The sequence below is a fragment of the Dermacentor variabilis genome, chromosome 1 (genome assembly GCF_050947875.1).
Source record: "Dermacentor variabilis isolate Ectoservices chromosome 1, ASM5094787v1, whole genome shotgun sequence".
Lineage (NCBI taxonomy): Eukaryota > Metazoa > Arthropoda > Arachnida > Ixodida > Ixodidae > Dermacentor > Dermacentor variabilis.
The window spans coordinates 159955199-159973038 of NC_134568.1; the positions used below are offsets into that span (position 1 = coordinate 159955199).

The 17840-nt window shown below is 46.3% G+C and overlaps 1 protein-coding gene across 7 annotated transcripts in view; it reads right to left on the reverse strand.

Moving 5' to 3' along the window:
* vir (VIR_N domain-containing protein) overlaps window positions 1-17301 on the reverse strand; it is a 372111-nt gene extending 354810 nt beyond the window's left edge. For 2 of the 7 annotated variants that reach the window (XM_075698519.1, XM_075698512.1), the window contains exons 1-2: window positions 17043-17301; window positions 9056-9168 (exon numbers count right to left, since the gene is read on the reverse strand). In XM_075698519.1, the coding sequence (XP_075554634.1) occupies window positions 9056-9168; window positions 17043-17099 (170 nt within the window). In that variant the 5' untranslated portion in view covers window positions 17100-17301. The remainder of the gene's footprint in view (window positions 1-9055; window positions 9169-17042) is intronic. The other 5 variants (XM_075698531.1, XM_075698493.1, XM_075698501.1 and 2 more) reach the window with 5 other exon arrangements.
* Between the last annotated feature and the right edge of the window lie 539 nt (window positions 17302-17840).

Genomic DNA, 17840 nt, shown 5'->3' on the forward strand with positions numbered 1-17840 from the left:
CGATGTAGGCGGGTTTGAGACGTTCCAGGGCAATCGTGTCTGATCGGCCGTTGACATTCACAACAAACGTCGTCAGACGACGCTCTAGAACACAATATGGCCTGGAGTAGTGTGGTTGCAAAGGCTTCCGCACGGCACAGTTACGCACGAAAACGTGGGTAGCAGAGGTGAGTGCGGGAGAAACGTACGGGGACCTTGCTTCTTGTGAACGTGTAGGCACGGGGCATATCTGGCTGAAGAAGGCTTGCAGTTCTGCAACGTATTCGGCAGGTGATGGCATAGGCGTTTTGGGGGTGGCGACAAAGAAATCGCACGGAAGGCGTAGGTGAGTGCCGTAAACTAGCTCAGCACAGGAGCAACCTATGTCACTCTTGAGTGCGGCTCTGATGCCAAGTAAAACGAGAGGCAAATGTAGGACCCACTTCTCCGGCGATTCATGTGCCATAAGGGAGGCCTTGAGATGCCGGTGAAAACGTTCAACTAGTCCATTGGACTGCGGGTGGTAAGCAGTTGTGCAAAAACGTGTCGTTCCGAGTAGTTTGAGTAGCTCGTTGAAGAGTGCTGAGTCAAACTGTCGACCGCGATCTGTGATTATTGTGGATGGGCAGCCGAACCTTGCGATCCACGTAGACACAAAGCTGCTGCAACAGTGGGCGCTGAGATGTCAGATATAGGTGTAGCTTCTGGCCACCGTGTATAACGGTCGATGCATGTCAGTATGTAGCAGTAACCTTTCAAAGGTGGGAGAGGGCCGACGAGGTCCAGGTGTACGGTGTCAAAACGAGCATCCAGTGGAAGAAAAGACTTGGCAGGCGGAATGGGGTGACGCTGGGTCTTCGAACGTTGACACAGCAGCGAACCCAATCGCGAACTTGCGCATTTAGCCAAGGCCAAACGAAACGACTGGAAAGAAGCTTCTGTGTCGCGCGTATGCCAGGGTGCGACAGGTTGTGCACGGTTTCGAATAGACGTCTGCGGAGGGATGCCGGAATGTATGGTCTAGGTGTGTCGTTAGAAGTGTCGCAGACGATGGACGTACCATCTGGGGTCACAACAACGTCTTCCAATTTCAGGGACGTTGACGAATTCCGGAGTGTACGAAGTTCAGTGTTGTCACGCTGTTGACTGGCGAGTAAGTCGACCTCGATGATGAAAGGTTCCGATGTCAACGTGGAAACGACATTGACACGACTCAGAACGTCGGCTGGAACGTTGTCAGTGCCCTTGATGTGGCGGAACGTTGTTGTAAACTCGGAGATGTAGGAAAGGTGTCGAATCTTGCGGGGCGAGTAACAGGACGCCGAGCGATTCGTTGCGTGCACAAGGGGCTTGTGGTCAGTGAAGACAGTGAATGCACGGCCTTCGAGGAAATGGCGAAAATGCTTGATAGCCAGGTAAACAGCGAGTAATTCACGGCCGAAAACGCTGTAGCGGGACTGCGCAGGCTTCAGTTTCTTGGAGAAAAAAGCGAGTGGATGCCATGCATTGTCGATGAATTGCTGTGGAACGGCACCAACGGCGGTGTTTGAAGCGTCAGTCATGATGGCAGTGGGTGCATCTGGCTTTGGGTGTCTAAGCAGCGTGGCGTCGGCGAGGGAAGACTTGACTCTTGTGAAAGCGTCGGTGGCCTCTTCAGTCCACTGAAGCACCACTTGTTTGCGTTTGTTTACCAGGAGAGCGTCTAGCGGAGCCATAAGTCGTACGCACTCGGGAATGAATCGGCGGTAGAAATTGACGAATCCGAGAAATTGGCGAAGCTTGGTGAGTGTGGTCGGTCGGGGAAGGTTTTCGATGACGCGAATCTTGGACGGCAGTGGTCGAATGCCGTTAGCGTCGACGATATGACCGAGGAACTCGAGTTCGGGTTGACGGAATTTACTTTTGGCGGCGTTGATGACAATTCCTTTACTGGCAAGGCGTGAGAACAACAACCGCAAGTGGTGAAGATGTTCTTCTGCCGAAGAGCTTGCGACGAGAAGGTCGTCAATGTATGCAAAAACGAAAGGCAAACCTTAGGTGACGGAATCGATGAAACGCTGAAAGGATTGGCCCGCGTTCCGTAAACCGAAAGGCATGCGGAGAAATTCGAAAAGACCGAAGGGTGTGGTGATGGCGGTCTTGGGAATGTCTTCTTCAGCGACCGGTAGTTGATGGTAGGCGCGAACGAGATTGATCTTACAAAAAGATCGTCGCACCGTGCAACGCTACCGTGAAGTCCTGAATGTTCGGTAGAGGGTAGCGATCAGGAACTGTGACGTTGTTTAGTGCCCGGTAATCGCCGCATGGGCGCCAGTCTCCCGTCTTCTTAGGCACCGTGTGAAGTGGTGATGCCCAGTTACTGGAGGAAGGGCGGATGATGCCAAGTTGCCGCATGTGTTCGAACTCCGCGCGAGCAATCTTGAGTTTCTCCGGGGACAAACGCCGGGGTCGGAAATAGACCGGTGGGCCGGAGGTGACGATGTGATGGCACACGTCATGTTGCACCGGTTGCGTCCAGTCCGGCAGGCGCGTCAAAGTGGGAAACTCGCGTAGCAGCGCGGCGACAGGTTCGTCCAACATGGCAGAAATAGGCTCTATGGGCGATGTGCCTGATGATGCGACGCCGGGAACGGATAGCTGGGTCACGGAGTCGATGAGACGGCGTCGTTGGATGTCCACAAGGAGTCCGTAATTATGCAAGAAGTCTGCTCCAATGACTGCATGACGAATGTCTGCAACCAGGAAAATCCAGCAGAACGCTCGTCGAAGGCCAAGGTTTAGCATGATGGAGCGTGACGAGAAAACTGGAATCCTGGTGCCGTTGACGGCTTGCAAAAACGAGACAGGTGTCGCTTTTCGGTCGGAGTGCTTTGCGGGAAGAATGCTGACGTCAGCACCTGTGTCGACTAAGAATCGTTGACCCGTAACTCTGTCCGTCACATAGAAAAGGCGACTTGTGTGCTGGGCCGGACCACTCGTCGCCGTTAGAGGTCGGCCGGCCTGTTTCCCTGCCAAGCGCAGGGACCCCGACAGTGACGAGCGTCGTTTCCAAAACGGCGGTGGGAGTAGCAAATGCCAGGCGTTGTAGTTGAGGTTTCATTTCGGGTGCCCATGCGTCTTGATCTGCTGGAACTACGGCTGGCTGCGTGGGCGACGAGACGCGCGGCGATGTTCCGCTCCACAGATGATGCGTTCCAGGCGCTCACACAAGGAGTCGAGCGGAGATTGCACTGCGGAAGAGCAGGGAAGAGTTTGCAGAGCGGTTGTATTGTCACCCGGAGACGGTGACGTGGCTGCGATGGTTGGGGTGGCTACTTCCATGACTTTGTCGGCCAAAGCGGCAAGTCCGGTAAGGTCCATGGTAGGGGCTGTCGCCAGGACCATCTGCACGTTAGCCGGGAGTCGTTGCAAAAACAATTCGCGCAACAGCGTGTCGTCGATGGATCTCGCGTTGTTTCCGAGCAGCTGGCTCATTCGGCGAAGAAGTTGAGTAGGGCGTCGGTCGCCGAGTTCTTCAGCGGACAGAAGCTGCTGGATGCGAGAACGTTGTGAAGCTACTGTGCGCTGTAGCAGTGCTGCCTTGAGATCGTCATAGGTGGCGGCAGACAATGGGGAGTTCAACAAATCTGCTACCTCGTCAATGGCAGCGGGCGAGAGCGCTGCGACGGCGTAATGGAACTTCGAGGCTTGAGAGCGGATACCAGCGACTTGAAATTGCGCTTCGGCCTGAAGAAACCACGCCGAAGGATGCTGGTCCCAGTACTGTGGGAGGCGGACAGCGATGGCGGAACAGGAGGGCTCACCGCGTTCCTCGGAGCGTTCTGGCCTTGAGCTCTTGCAGCGTTGGTCTGGTCCATGGTCGTCTCTACCACAGGAGCGTATGGCAGTATCACGTCCGGAGTCACCAAACTGTGGCGACGAGCGACCACGTACACCGGTCAAGTCTCGGGCTCTCGCAGGAGAGGAAGAACCAACACTCGATCTCTTAGCGTAGCATTCTTTTAATTAATCTCCTTCCGAACGCTAGCCCATGTCGGAGCGTGCCAGCCGCTCGTGCCTCGTGTAGACGCGAGCGTCTGCGTCATCTCTCGTGCGACGCCGATGCTGCTGCCGCTACAATATCATCTTTAAATGAGACAATTTAAAACACATCAAGTACATCCCACTGGATGTAAGTACATCCAGCTAGATGGAAAGGCACATCTGGCTGGATGCTGAAGGTGACATCACAGCTGTTACAGGTGGCAATTGTGAGGCATCACAAATCATTGACGTGCGCACCAGGGAGCCTGATATATTGGCTTAGATCCCACATTGCCATCAAAAGCCACGCAGCACTATCCTGCACTACAAAGTCAGTCCTTTTTTGCCTAGACCCTTGATAAAAGGGTCTCCACAGATGCCATACTGAAGACATAGACCATCCCCTTTGCCTATTCTATGTTCCTGGTGGCTCCTCCTATCCTGCATACAATGTGCGTTCAGCTTTTGATAAAAGATTCATGGCGCTGCCTGCATCCAAATCATTGGTCTGACTGGTGTCCACGTCACGGGCTGGAGCACCTTTCTTTTATATTTTTCTTTTAGCTCCTAAATAATTCATGATGTCCACATCAGTGGTCTACAAACACATTGTCATCACCTCTGATTGCTGTGATTTCACCTTTGGTAAACAGTCGCAATGCACTTGGCATATGCATTTTAAAGTAATTGATTTACAGGATTTCATACCTAATTATTGTTTACGTGCTAGATGACAACAATATGAAGGCTCAATTAATCTAGTTTATTTGTTTGTATGTTTAAATGAGCATGATAGATGACTTCAGGCTTCATGCTGTGATCACTAGATCGACAGCTATTAAAAAGGCCCTGAAACAATTTTCTCATCATAGAATGGCTTCACTATTAAACTATGTTGTCCCACAAGCCGCATGCCGCAAGAATTTTTCGAACCCTTCAACTATAAGTGGAGTTAATGCACCTTTGTCTCCGCTAGTTTGCTAGAAGCTACACAGTGGAGAAGCAAGAGGGCAAAGGCCCCTGCCTAAAGAGTGTTGTGGTGATGAAAGGTCTTGTTGCGGCACCTTGTGGCAGCCACAGTAGACACCATGCTATGCAGCACGCCGCTGCAATCTCAAAGGCCACACACAGCTGACGCAGCTACACGCAGTGTGAAGTTTAACATGAAATTATTTTTCTGTCTTTTTGTGGTTACCAACATATATACAGTAATCCCTCATTATAACGAAATCACTTTGCTCAATATATTGCTTTATTCTAAATTTCTTCTGGTCCCGACCCAAACGCATGCATTTTAAGCCGCATTACTCGAAGCACACGAAGAGCTTGACCAGCTTAGAGCCAAGTGGCGAGCGGAGGTGCAAAAGGGTCGCCACCACCGAGCGCATGCAGTGTCAAATTAATACCGCTGACGAATTAGTCTCATGCAGGCACAGAAAGTGCCAAACCCACAACCAATGGTTGCCTAGTAACGGGTACCAGGCGAGTGCTGAGTGCTCTCAGCTGTTTACTGCGGAGCGAAAGGAAGCTTGTCAGATTCCATGGTGCAGTGCGCCCGAACCATCAATCACGGTTGCAGTCGGATCGCTGGTGTCCCCCCATAATAGAATCCGCAGGAAAATAAAGCTTTCCTGACGCATTGCGATGCCAGAAAACCGTGGTCTCTTGGATGCCGAAAAGTGGCCAGACCACCGCGGCCATACTTGCGCTGTAGCATTCCATGGGGTACGCTCGATGAGCAAAGTTTTACCACTCTAAAGAGTACTTCTGGCGCTGAAACGTGCCGAAAAGTACAAAAGAAGTGTCCCTCCGATTATAAGTGCCATGTTCGATGTGCGGAGCTACATTAACAAATCAGAAAAACAACTTTGGGGAAGCCGGTCAAGAAATTTTCTCGCCGCTCGCCATAATTGGCCTGCATTGCGATAAAACATCCACTCTAGCTTTGTTGCACTTTTGACGGTGCAAATTGACCGATAACTTGCCGAAAACACAAAAAATCCAAGCGTCACCAGCGGCAAGTCAGGCCATCAACATGGCAGGTCTACGCAAGCTGGTGTTTCCCTGCCGATTTCCTCGAGCCAGTCATGCATGACTAGCGTCATTCAACTTTAGACAAACGGTCTAAATGTGTGGAAGAGTAATTGAATTTTGTTCCTAGACATTTGCCAATGGCGTGGACGCGACGGTGCTTGAACACCGACACTTGAACCATAGAATTAGCACAGTGTCGTCGACAATGGTGAGTCAAAAAACTCTTGTTTTGCAAACTTCACGGCTGCACACCTCAGGAAAAAATTGCCCAGTGATCATGCAAAGCCCCTACTGCAAAACCGTTCAGTTTTCACGATCGCACTGCATACCCATAATGGGCGGCTAAACAAATTTTGAGCACAACAAACACAACTTCAGACTCAAGCCACAGCATTTGCGGCGCTTTCTAGCACAATACTCTCATAGTCTTCCATGGCCTCCCCTACAAAAGCAGCCAATGCCTTCTCCTCCTCATTCGCTCGCCAGTCTGCAAGCCGTTTGAACGGCAGTCACTCCTCTCACGCGCCTTCATGCCAACTCCTCGCCTCCTCACTGCCAGTTTCGACGTCGCTGCTCCTCCAAAGCTGCTTCTTCCAGCCTGCCCTCCCAAGCACAATCTTCCACCAACGGGTGCCCTTGCATGGTTCCTGTTTCTTGGTCTCCACAACTCCGCTCGACTTTGTTCCACTACATTTGAAGCCGATGCCAAGCCCGCCATTGCAACTGTCGCCATCACCAGCGCACACTGACAAGGAAAGCGAGATGCCCTGACATTTCGAAGCTTCTGTCTTCTGCATTGCCCACCGCGTTCAGTGACTTGAGCCCCGACAATGCATGCAATTGGGTCCGTGCTGCAGGCCATGTGACTGTGTGTTATTCGGAGTGCTTCGTTAGGCGTGCGTCGCGTGTGGTTTTGTTGTCTACAGAGATAAATGGCTCCGTCAGTCTCCAGGCTAAAGTGTCTGACTTTGGAGCAGAAAGTTCTGCTGATAAAAGCGGAAAAAGGCGGCCTGCAGAATACTGACATCACGAAGGAATTCAGCATACTGCCGTCTACTTTATCAACTGTATTGAAAAACAAGGAAGATGTGGTGGGTTGCTTTGAAAAGAGCTTCTCGGCGAAGAGAAAGAGGAATCACAATTCGAAATACCCCAAAGTGGAAGGCACACTTCTACAGTGGCTGATGAATGCCAGAAGTGCAAATCTCCCCGTACATGGACCTGCACTTACTGCAAAAGCCAAAGCTCTCGCCCTCCAAATGGGCCATAAAGATTTCAAGTGCTGCAATGGCTGGCTTGAGCTGTTCAAGAGCTTGAGCAGTTCAAGAAATGACACGGCGTGACCTCGAAGTCGATCGTTGGTGAAAGCACAGCCATGAACTGTGACAGTGTAGATGTACGGCGCCAACATCGGCTCCAAGCTCTACTTGAAAAGTATGAAGACAAAGACATCTACACCTTAGATAAGGCTGCATTTTTCTTCAACATGCGACCAAATCACACATTCACTACCGCTGGCGGATCCTCATTCAGAGGAAAACAGAGCACGGAGCATGTCACGGTGCTGTATGGTGCCAATGCAACAGGTGAGGACAAGCTTCCCTTTTTGACAATGGGGAAGGTGAAGAAGTCGCGGTGCTTCCAAAATGCAACCATTCCCAAGGAATGCATCTACAGAAGTAACAAGCGAGCATGGATGACTGCTGCTGTTTTTGAAGACTATGTGCACCCTCTGGATAGACGGTTCGAAGCAAAGAATCAGCAAGTGCTTTTCATAATCGACAATTGTCTGAGCCACAGGAAGATCGATAACCTCAAAGCAATCACTGTGGAATTTTTGCCTGCAATCACAACCATGGTACTGCAACTGATGGATCAGGGTATCATTGAGACCACTCGGAAGCTGTAGCGCAAGGCTTTTTTGCAGCACATGCTCACAGCGTATGACGCCAGCAAGGGGTACAACACTGATTTGCTTGGTGCAAAACATTTGCTGAACTTTTCATGGAAAGAACTCGCACCTTCGAAGGTTGCCAACTGCTTTGCACACGCCGGCATTTCCCGCGATATCGTCAGCGACACTGAAGATGACCAGCCTGACGATGGCCAGACTTGCAGCGATCTGCACGAGGCTGTTCATAAAAGTGCTGGCCAAGAGGTAGAAGGCAACTTCAAAAAATTCGCGTTGGCTGACGCTGCTGCTCCCCTGGTCACCCCAGCGACGGATGCAGAGATAATTGACACTGTTGGTGGCCCCGATGAGGACGGAGAGCCGGCGGACGAAGAGCCACACGAAGTGCCAACTATGGTGCAGACACAGGAGTACCTATGCCTGCTGCGAAATAAGGTTGAATGCATGGGCAGTGACCACAGCTTCATGCAATGCTTGATCAAAATAGAGCAGGGGTTGCTCCCACCCGGTAAGAACTTGAAACAGTCAAAGCTCACTGCCTTTTTTGCACCTGAATAAAGTTTTGCTTCACTGAATACATTGTATTTTGACTTCCTCGCAGTTGTGGCTCAATTAAAGCTGAAATGCTTTAGCTTTTCTCGAGTGGTCGCTTATATCGAATTATTGCTTATAACGAATTTTTTTGCCATCCTGCTGACTTCGTTATAATGAGGGATTACTGTATTTTTCATTTATTTAACTCGAAATTAACAATTTTGTATTACTGAGAACATTCTCGCGATCACAATATCAGTCGATAGAGTTGGTCAGCCAACTGCTTTAGGTGATGACATCGCAGACGCGCAAGCATTTGTTCACTGCTTTTAACAGAAGATTGTAAATACCCTGCTGCATGCAGTCCATTAATATGTGGCTGACATGTTCACAGGAGCCCCGTTAACAAATCTGCAACTTCTTTTTTTTTTCTATATTCAAGAAATGTTTCAGGGCCTCTTTAAAGAAAAACTAAACATTCTGTGGGCACTCTTTTAACATTTATAGTTTCAGCTTATAAATAAGCATAAGTATATGTAATTATATATATATAGCCATTTATATGAAGCTCACCCCAGCCTATGACCGCCAGGAAAATCAGCCTGCACTCTTGTTCCCAATGGAATAATCCGAATTTCATGAATGTAGACAGGCCTTGGGAACTGAACCAAGTCCAAGTTTGTTTCCTGCAAGAAATAAAATAAATAGCCATGTTCGTGTGAACAGCTGCAAGGTTACAAAAAATACTAACTCCCTTCTTCTTAACAAAGGTCATTGAATATCCCTATTACACATTGTTACTGCAGTCATTTCATTTAATCAATGTGACCTTTGAACCAACTCAACTGAATTTTCAGCATCATTAATTGATTACATCTTATGCAATAATGACATGAATACTTCTGATGGAGTCTGTATTGTCACAATTGCTGATCATTGTCCAGGTTTTGTGTGCTTGCCATACCAACACAGAAAGTTTCGGTACAAGGAGCACATAAAATGGGCAACTAGAACTGATTACTCAGGTATACAAAGAGTACTCGAGCAAGTAAATTATGAGAATTTGTATGACAACTTGCATGTGGAAAGAGAATTTTTAAAAATTTTATTATGCCATTAAACGATCAACGTGCGAGTTCCTCACACAACTATGAACATGGAATATGTCCCCGAATGACAAACGAAGTACTCCACATACTGAATCAAAAGGATATGTACATATATAGATGAAACAATAGATGTACCATACAATAGATGTAGAAAGAATAAGCATGTACTACAACAAACATTTGAAGTATTAAATAACTTAATCAGTTACAATGATGAGGAATGCAAAAAGGCAGAACCACTTTAATCTAGTAAGCCGTAAAGAGAGGAGAAGATAATCAAATGTATGGAGGATTATTACAGATCTAGTTTGTTAAGGCCAGAAAGAAGTCAACTCTCAAGTGCCTCTTCTAATAATTTTAATGACTATTTCTTTGATATAAAACAAAGCATCAGTGGCAAAATTGTTTGTGTCTGGGTGATTCCAAATTTACACCAAGGCACTGGAACTATTTTTAACACTGATACTGTCACTCAATGAGGTAGCAACAATTGTAACCAAAATGCCTGAAAACGAAGCAGCTGTTCATAAAATGGCATACCTACCAAGCTACTAAAACACATATTGGTAGCCCGAGTGCTTCACTTTGTGACATATTCAATTGAGCAATTACTACTGGTTCATATCCAGACATGCTGAAGATTGCCAAAGTAGTGCCAGTATAAAAATCAGGAGATTGAAATTATCCAAAAAGTTACAGACCTATGTGAGTATTAAGCATAATTATCACTGCATTTGAAAAATTACTAATGCTGCAATTGAAGTTTCTAAAAGAAAATAACAATGTGCCCACAGCAACATGGCTTTGTTCTAAACAAGTCTACATCTACCACAATAATAACTCTTTCACAAATTATTAATAATTACTTTCACAATAACACAATTGTTATGTTTATTTTGTCAGACAATAAAGAGCATTTGATTCCATCAATCATCCTATTTTCGCAGATAAGCTAAAAAGAACTATGATGTTGTAGATAAGTCCCAGTATCTTAATTATTTTTTGCCTGATAAGCAAAAATTAGTACTCCAAACTTTCAATCCAGATATCGAAATACAACCTGTGGTGTTCCTTAAGGCTTTGTGTACTGGGGCATCTTTTGTCTTCTATAAATATGAACCATCTCCCAAAGGCGCTACACAATGCTTCAGTCTTGATGCACACAGACAATACTGCCTTAGTATTTTGTAGTCGCTCGCTTGCAGACTCATACAGGGCCATAACAGCAAAGAGAACTCAATATTTCCTCCTGGTAATGTGTAATTTTTCATTCAACAAAGAAGGCCATCAGGGGCTTAGCCGGGGGGGGGGGTTATGGGGCTTCAGCTCCCCCCCCCCCCCAAATTCTTTCACGCTGTCATGCACCGCCGACCAAAACAACCCCCGGCACCAGAAATCATTCTGGATTTTCTCTAGAATGTCTTTTTCCCGTTCGAAAAGAATTTTCAGCGCGAACATTGTGAAATCGGGCTGGATTTCATGGCAACGCCCATGCACCGAGAGTCACATAACGCAAGGAGGAAGCCCCATCCGAGCACAAAGTTTCAAGGGCGTTTTGATGGTGACTAGGCTCGTAGCGGAATCTCGTGGAGGCCGCGTAATCTACAGAGTGCATCGATTTCAATTCCGAAACTTTATGGGTATAAAGTTCTCATAAACTTTTGATGTGAAAGCTGCATTGACATTTCCAAAGTTGTGCTTTAGATTTTCAATTCTGGAACTTTGTGGGTTAATGCTGTTATAAACATTTGACGCCAAATGTGCATCAAGTTTTCTAAAGTCGTACATCGGACCATACAACGAGACAAGCCAAATCAACACACAATCAGACAAGTTGACAAAACACGCAGCGAGGTCCGATGAGACGAAGCGTTGTGGTGGTTCATTTGCGCCATCATGTCACAGAAAATAATATCAAAATTTTTTTCACCTGCGCCAAAGAATCCATGTCAAAACACTAAAGCCAGCAAACTACATTCTTATTTATTTTTATACTTTGACTTTTATTCACAAGGACAAATTGAGCCTCTTCAATATTGTTCTTGCTACCCACGGGCTGCCAGAGCCAGTCACAGCGCATGCGTTTTTCTCGTGTTGCCTCGACCACCGCACGGTGCACTTCGGTGCACGTTGGTTTTGGCTGGCCGAGTGGATTTTGCCTGGCAGAGTTTTGGATGCTTTGTGGCTAGCAGACGAGTAAAAGAAACAATGGTCGCTCACCACCATTACTGTGGGGACTCGACGGATTGCTACATGTTCACTTGAGTGCAACCTCTCCGGAAAGTCTTGCCTCGCCGGTGTAGGATACCGAGCAGTATACGTATGGTTCTCTGTGGGTCAAGCGTCTCACGTCTTCTTCAATATTCCTTCAGTGGACACATTAGGTGTCCAAAGTAGGCATTCGATTGTGGCCAACATGCTTTCCTTTGTGTTTCTTCTTTTTTTCATTTTGGTGTTCCAGCCCCACAAAAGAAAAAAAAAGACATTGTTGTGGCGCAGCGAATTGCCGCATGGTGAAAGTTCGATTTCATTACTTCTTTTGCGGAAAGTAAAGGGCCACAGGACGCTTCAGTTGCCGGACACTCTTATTATATTATTGCGATAGCAATCATGTGGACAGTCCAGGCGCATTCCTGCCGTCACCGTCGCCCTCATGTTCCATATAAAGTCCAAGGGCGATAACATCGTGACCACGTGCCGCATGCTGCATGGCAGTGTGCTCCGAACATTGGAGAGTGTAGGACAGGCCTGTCTGTGAGAATTGTTTTTTATTCTTGTGCAAATAAAAATGCAGCGCTCATTAGAACAAAGATTTGCGATCAAGTTTTGCGTAAAACTTGGCAAAACTGCTGTGGAAACTGTTACTATGCTCAAGACTGCTTACAAAGAACATGCCCTGTCAGATCGGCAAGTGTTTCAGTGGCACAAGGCCTTTTCGAAAGGCCGGGAAGAGGTCGACGACGAGGACCGCGCCAGACGGCCATCCATGACCACCACGGCTGACAATGTGACGTGAGTGAGGGAACTGTTGAATTCAGACCGACGATGAAGTGTCCGTTGAATGGCCGACATGTTAAACATTCCGAAAACTCAAGTTCATGAAATCATTACAAACGATATCGGCATGCGGAAGGTGTGCGCGAAAATGGTTCCAGAAGTGCTCACTGACAACCAAAAGTCACACCGCATTGAAACGTGCCAAGAAAACCTCAACATGTGCAAACGTGATCGAAAATTTTTGGACAATGTCATTACAGGTGGCGAGACTTGCGTATTTCAATATGACCCGGAGACCAAAAGGCAATCATCGGAGTAGCACACGCACTCGTCCCTTCTCCAGAAGAAAGCCAGGATGAGCAAATCAAAGAACAAGATGATGCTCATCGCTTTTTTTTTTTTTTTTTTACATCCACGGACTAGTTCATCACACCTGGAACCTGGAACCACTGTGAACTCCAAATTTTATGTGAAAGTCCTCAAAATACTGAAACACAGGGTTCAACGCATCCGGCCAGACATTGCAGACAACTGGAAGTTGCACCACAATAATGCGCCAGCCCACAACAGTGCCTTCATCGTCACCGACTACCTGGTTAAAGCAGGGGTGCCAACACTCCCCCAGCTCCCATATAGCCCGGACATGGCTCCCCCCAACTTTTTTTTTTGTTTCCACGCCTCAAAACACCTCTGAAAGGCAAGCATTTTGGGACAGTGGACAGGATCAAAGCAGCTTGCACTGCAGCATTAAAGGCCATTCCGGAGGAGGTCTACCGCAACGCATTCGAGAGCTGGAAGTCTCGCTGGAGTCGATGTAACGATTAAACACTTGTAACGATAAATTCAATAAATGATTTTTAATGGCCTTACCGACATTACTTTCAGGAGAGACCCTGTATTCGTTTGCCTTGCTTGACGCAATAAAGGGAAAATGCGAGGCTTTTCTTTCAAGGAACCCGTATGAGTTTCCTTTGTAGCAATTGCTATGATTGGGTAGGTGCCTTATTTTCCCTTCCTTAATTAATTCTCTCCACCTTGCGGGTTTCTGCAGAACTATTACGACAAACTCTTGCCTTTGCTTCGAGTTGTTGATAAGTTCAACTTCACCCTGCCGCTGCTAGCTTCCTGGTCAGCTAAGATAGTAGAGCGGCTGCCCTGGAAAGGCGGTGGTCCTGGATTCGAGTCCAGGCCCAGGACGAATTTTTCTTCAACTGCAAGGCTTTTCTTTCAAGGACCCCATATATCGGTTTCCTTTGTAGCAATTGCTACAATTGGGTGGACGTCTCATTTTCCCTTTATTAGCATATACAAGCTGGAGTCGCAGCCTATGAAGCAGTTAAAGGAACATTTCCTTCATCAAATATGACATTAGAGGCCCTACACCATATCCAGCATGATAGCCACAGTCTTTCAAGTTGGCAAAAATGCAGGGAATAAAAGGATCCCTTCAGTTATGCTATTTTTTACTAATAAATGGCACTTATAAGAGCGGGATTAATGGTGTGCCATTTCTGCTAATTGTTTTCATTATTTCTTCATTTAAGGTATTATATCCAGGCCCCATATCCTTGAAAATGCAGAGCAAAGGGCTCTCCAGTTGCCTTGGAATAAAGAGTCAAAGTAGGCTGTAATTGAGCTCAATGAACAAGGGTGACGTCAATATCCATGACAGACTCGGTGCATTCAATGAATACAGAAATTTTGCCCAAGTGCACATTTAACCCCTTCTATGCCACGCTATTATCCGAAATGCTTACCAAAAATGGCCAAATTATTTTTACAAGCACCAGCTTCAAACATGTTCTACCTCCTCAGAGAGTATAAATTCGCTTCTGCTAGTGCTGTCTTGTGGTTTGCGGACTGCCATCTACCAAACACGACTAAGCACTGAGAGAAAACTGGGCTCTTCCATGGCTTGGCTAGAAAATGCAAAGTACTACTGACAAGCTGAGCTCATCCTTGGCCATTTTTACCAGAAAGGCATGGATAAACCCAGCTCGTGCAAGGCATGGAAGGGGTTAAAATGCTATCGCATGGAGCACCTCTTGGATGTTCAACATATTGCCTAGGTATCCTGTAATTCCTTACCCTGATTTCAAAGCTATATTTTGGCACTACCACATACTGCTTTTATGTAAGCCAATGATGTACTCCAGTATTAGCAAAACTCTGCTTTCTCACTGTCACATAAGGCTTACTTAAACTGCAATAAAAAGTGCTGTACACTATGTCAGTAAATACAATGAAAGTGGTTTCACACTTTAATATTTAGGGTCTTTCATTCCGCTGATATTTTCCGACCTTTGCACTCCAAACAAGTTTCACAAAAATCGAGTTAAACCTGATTCCGCCACTGAGTTCTGTCCTTTCGCAAAGAGTAAAAAAAAATGCAGGTGTTACAAAAGCAATGAACACTGCTCAGTTTGTGTGAGCAAGAGGTCGTGATATATCGTATTTTGCAACAGATATATCATATTATGAGAAATTTTGCAATAAAATCAGCACGGAGTGGGCCAGGACATTGAAGTGAAATGACAACGATAAAGATGACAAACAGGGTAATGAATGGGGACCCAGCACGGCTTAGGATTCCGGTTGAAAAGGCCAGCTTAATCAATCATTTATTAATTACATCCCTCTGCCATTTTAAGCCGATACTGATGTACATTCTTTAAAGGATGAATTTGAACAATATCTGCTAGAACAAGGCACCGAGAACAGCATTCACATGCTGGCCTAATGGCAAGATGACACCACCCCCTACCCAAAGCTAACGAACACAGCGCTGACATTGCATTGCTAACAGTCGCTGTGACGTTGAGAGGGCGTTTTCCCAACTGGGGTGTTGTCAAATCACCAGCTGGTGATAAATGATGATGTATGTGAACAAGGGCTTACTTGTATGATAAGGAAAATCATCATGTCTCTTGCAAAGCATGCCCGTATACACTACTATTTGTGTGTTTTTTCTTTTACTTTGTTAAAGAGCAGAGAACAAAGTAAACACAGCATTGCCAAGTATGTATCTATGTGTTGTTTTTGCTTATGTACTTCATTTAAAAAGTGCCTATAATGCCTGCCACCGAGGAACCACATAAGTAAAAACAACAAACAGATACATACTTGGCAATGCTTTGTTTATATATATATATATATATGTGTGTGTGTGTGTGTGTGTGTGTGTGTGTGTGTGTGTGTGTGTGTGTGTGTGTGTGTGTGTGTGTGTGTGTGTGTGTGTGTGTGTGTGTGTGTGTGTGTGTGTATGAGTTCATCACACAATTTGCAAGCTCTTTTTGTCATTATATGTTTCTCTGAGTGACTTCACTTATTTGAATAAAATGTTTGTTTCCAAAAGGAAACCATTGCCTCTGTTAATTGATTGTGAGAGTGACCAGGAAAATCCTGAACTTTAGGCTGCCAGGCAACAAAAATCCCGAATCCTCCCCAGTTTTTCTTTAAAAGTAACATCCATATTTATCCTCAAAATTTTTAGAGAAATATAAAACCGGAGAATGATGGACCCTATTTATGTTGCAATATTAAACGTAGCAAACAAACAAAGTTTTCCAAGAGGCTCACTAAAAACTACTTTAATATTTGTGCTTCGTATTCGAGGAGGTCGTTTCTACACACGACATGGCTGAGCGTCATTCGAAGAGCATGAATTACACAACTGCAGTAAAACCTAAAGTGTTGTTGTTCATCATGCATTGGATATATCTTAAACTAATAGATGCTTGATGTTATTTAATATGCGAAGTACGCTGCAATCATTTAACGATACAAAACTAAATCCGTTTGTCAATGCGGTCCGCCCCGAATCGCTTATATATCACACACCCGGCCCACACAGGGCACTTAATACGGTTGTCAAACGGCGCACTTCTGATCGCGATGAAGCCCGATCCGGATCGAAACTCTCGGTCGCGATTTGTTGCTTTGCGCAAGCTGCGCGAGGGAGCTAATCGCGGTCGAGAATTTCGATCCGGATCGGACATGATCGCGATCGAAAGTGGCCGTGTGACACCGGTATTAGATCACGATTGAGCTGGATAAGGACCGAATTTCTCGATCGCGATTGGCTCCAAGCTGGGGAAAGGATCCAATGGCAATCGAGGAATTCGATCTCAATCGGGCTCGATGGAGATCGAAAGTGCCCCGTGTGACCAGAATATCAGGCTCACGAAAAACATTTCAAACTGAACACTCCCAATAAGTTGCCGAATTTTATTCTCGAACGCTATGAAAACTGAGAACGATCGAGCAATTATAAAGATGTGATCTAGGAACCCTTAACGGCTATGCCAAAAATAATGAATGGACTGCGGTGAACACGCTGACTTAGAAGCATCACAAGGATCAATCAAATCAATACACTTGAACACAACGAAGAGAGGACACTGTGTTCTAATTCCAACTATTATAATAACGTGCTTGATTCATGCAGTGCTTACCTCATTGCTTTCGTGTGAAAATGTGTCAAAGAATAAAAGTTCGCACGCATCAGACATTCTGTTTTCAGCCGGTGGGGGCAAAAAACTCAAAAGTACCGCACCAAATGTGTCAAAATACGAAATCGTCCATTTTGTATGTTACAGAACCCATAGAATAAAGAACCACAGAACCTGCATGTATTTACCAGAAGAGGCGCCAAAATCGCTTATAGTTTGACCATGTTTTTACGACGGTCGTAGTTACGTACAACATTGCGTAAAACCCGGTAAAATTATAGTACCTTCCAAAATTTTGATAGAAAGCTCAATAAGCAAGAATCCCTAAAAATTACGGGTGTGTCTATAGTTGTAACAGAAATAAAGTAGGCCGTGTCCGCTGTGCCCGGGGCACAGCAGACGAAAGGTGCCCGAAATGTCTACGTTCATCTATGACGTCACGTCCGCTATAACCCATGATGTCACATCCGCTCATTTCCATGGCGTCTGTCTTACGGAGCCGGCTGCGCTGCGAAGCGGTTCGTATTCCGTGCCCACTTAGAGCGTGAGTAATTCATCTTTCCACGCTATATGCGTGTAATAAAGGATTGGGGCTGTGAGCTGTTTGATGCGTTACCATTAGGTACCTTGTGCGCATATTTTGCCTCATGGCCGCGTCAAATTGCAGCCGGCATGTGGAATGGGCCGTGGCATGTTATATGGAACTGCTCATGTGAGTGGTATTGCCTCCGTCAGGATCGTCAGTGCGTGCACAGAACCATTCAGTAGTCTGATTCAGCGGAGGGTGCGCGTAAGAACGAG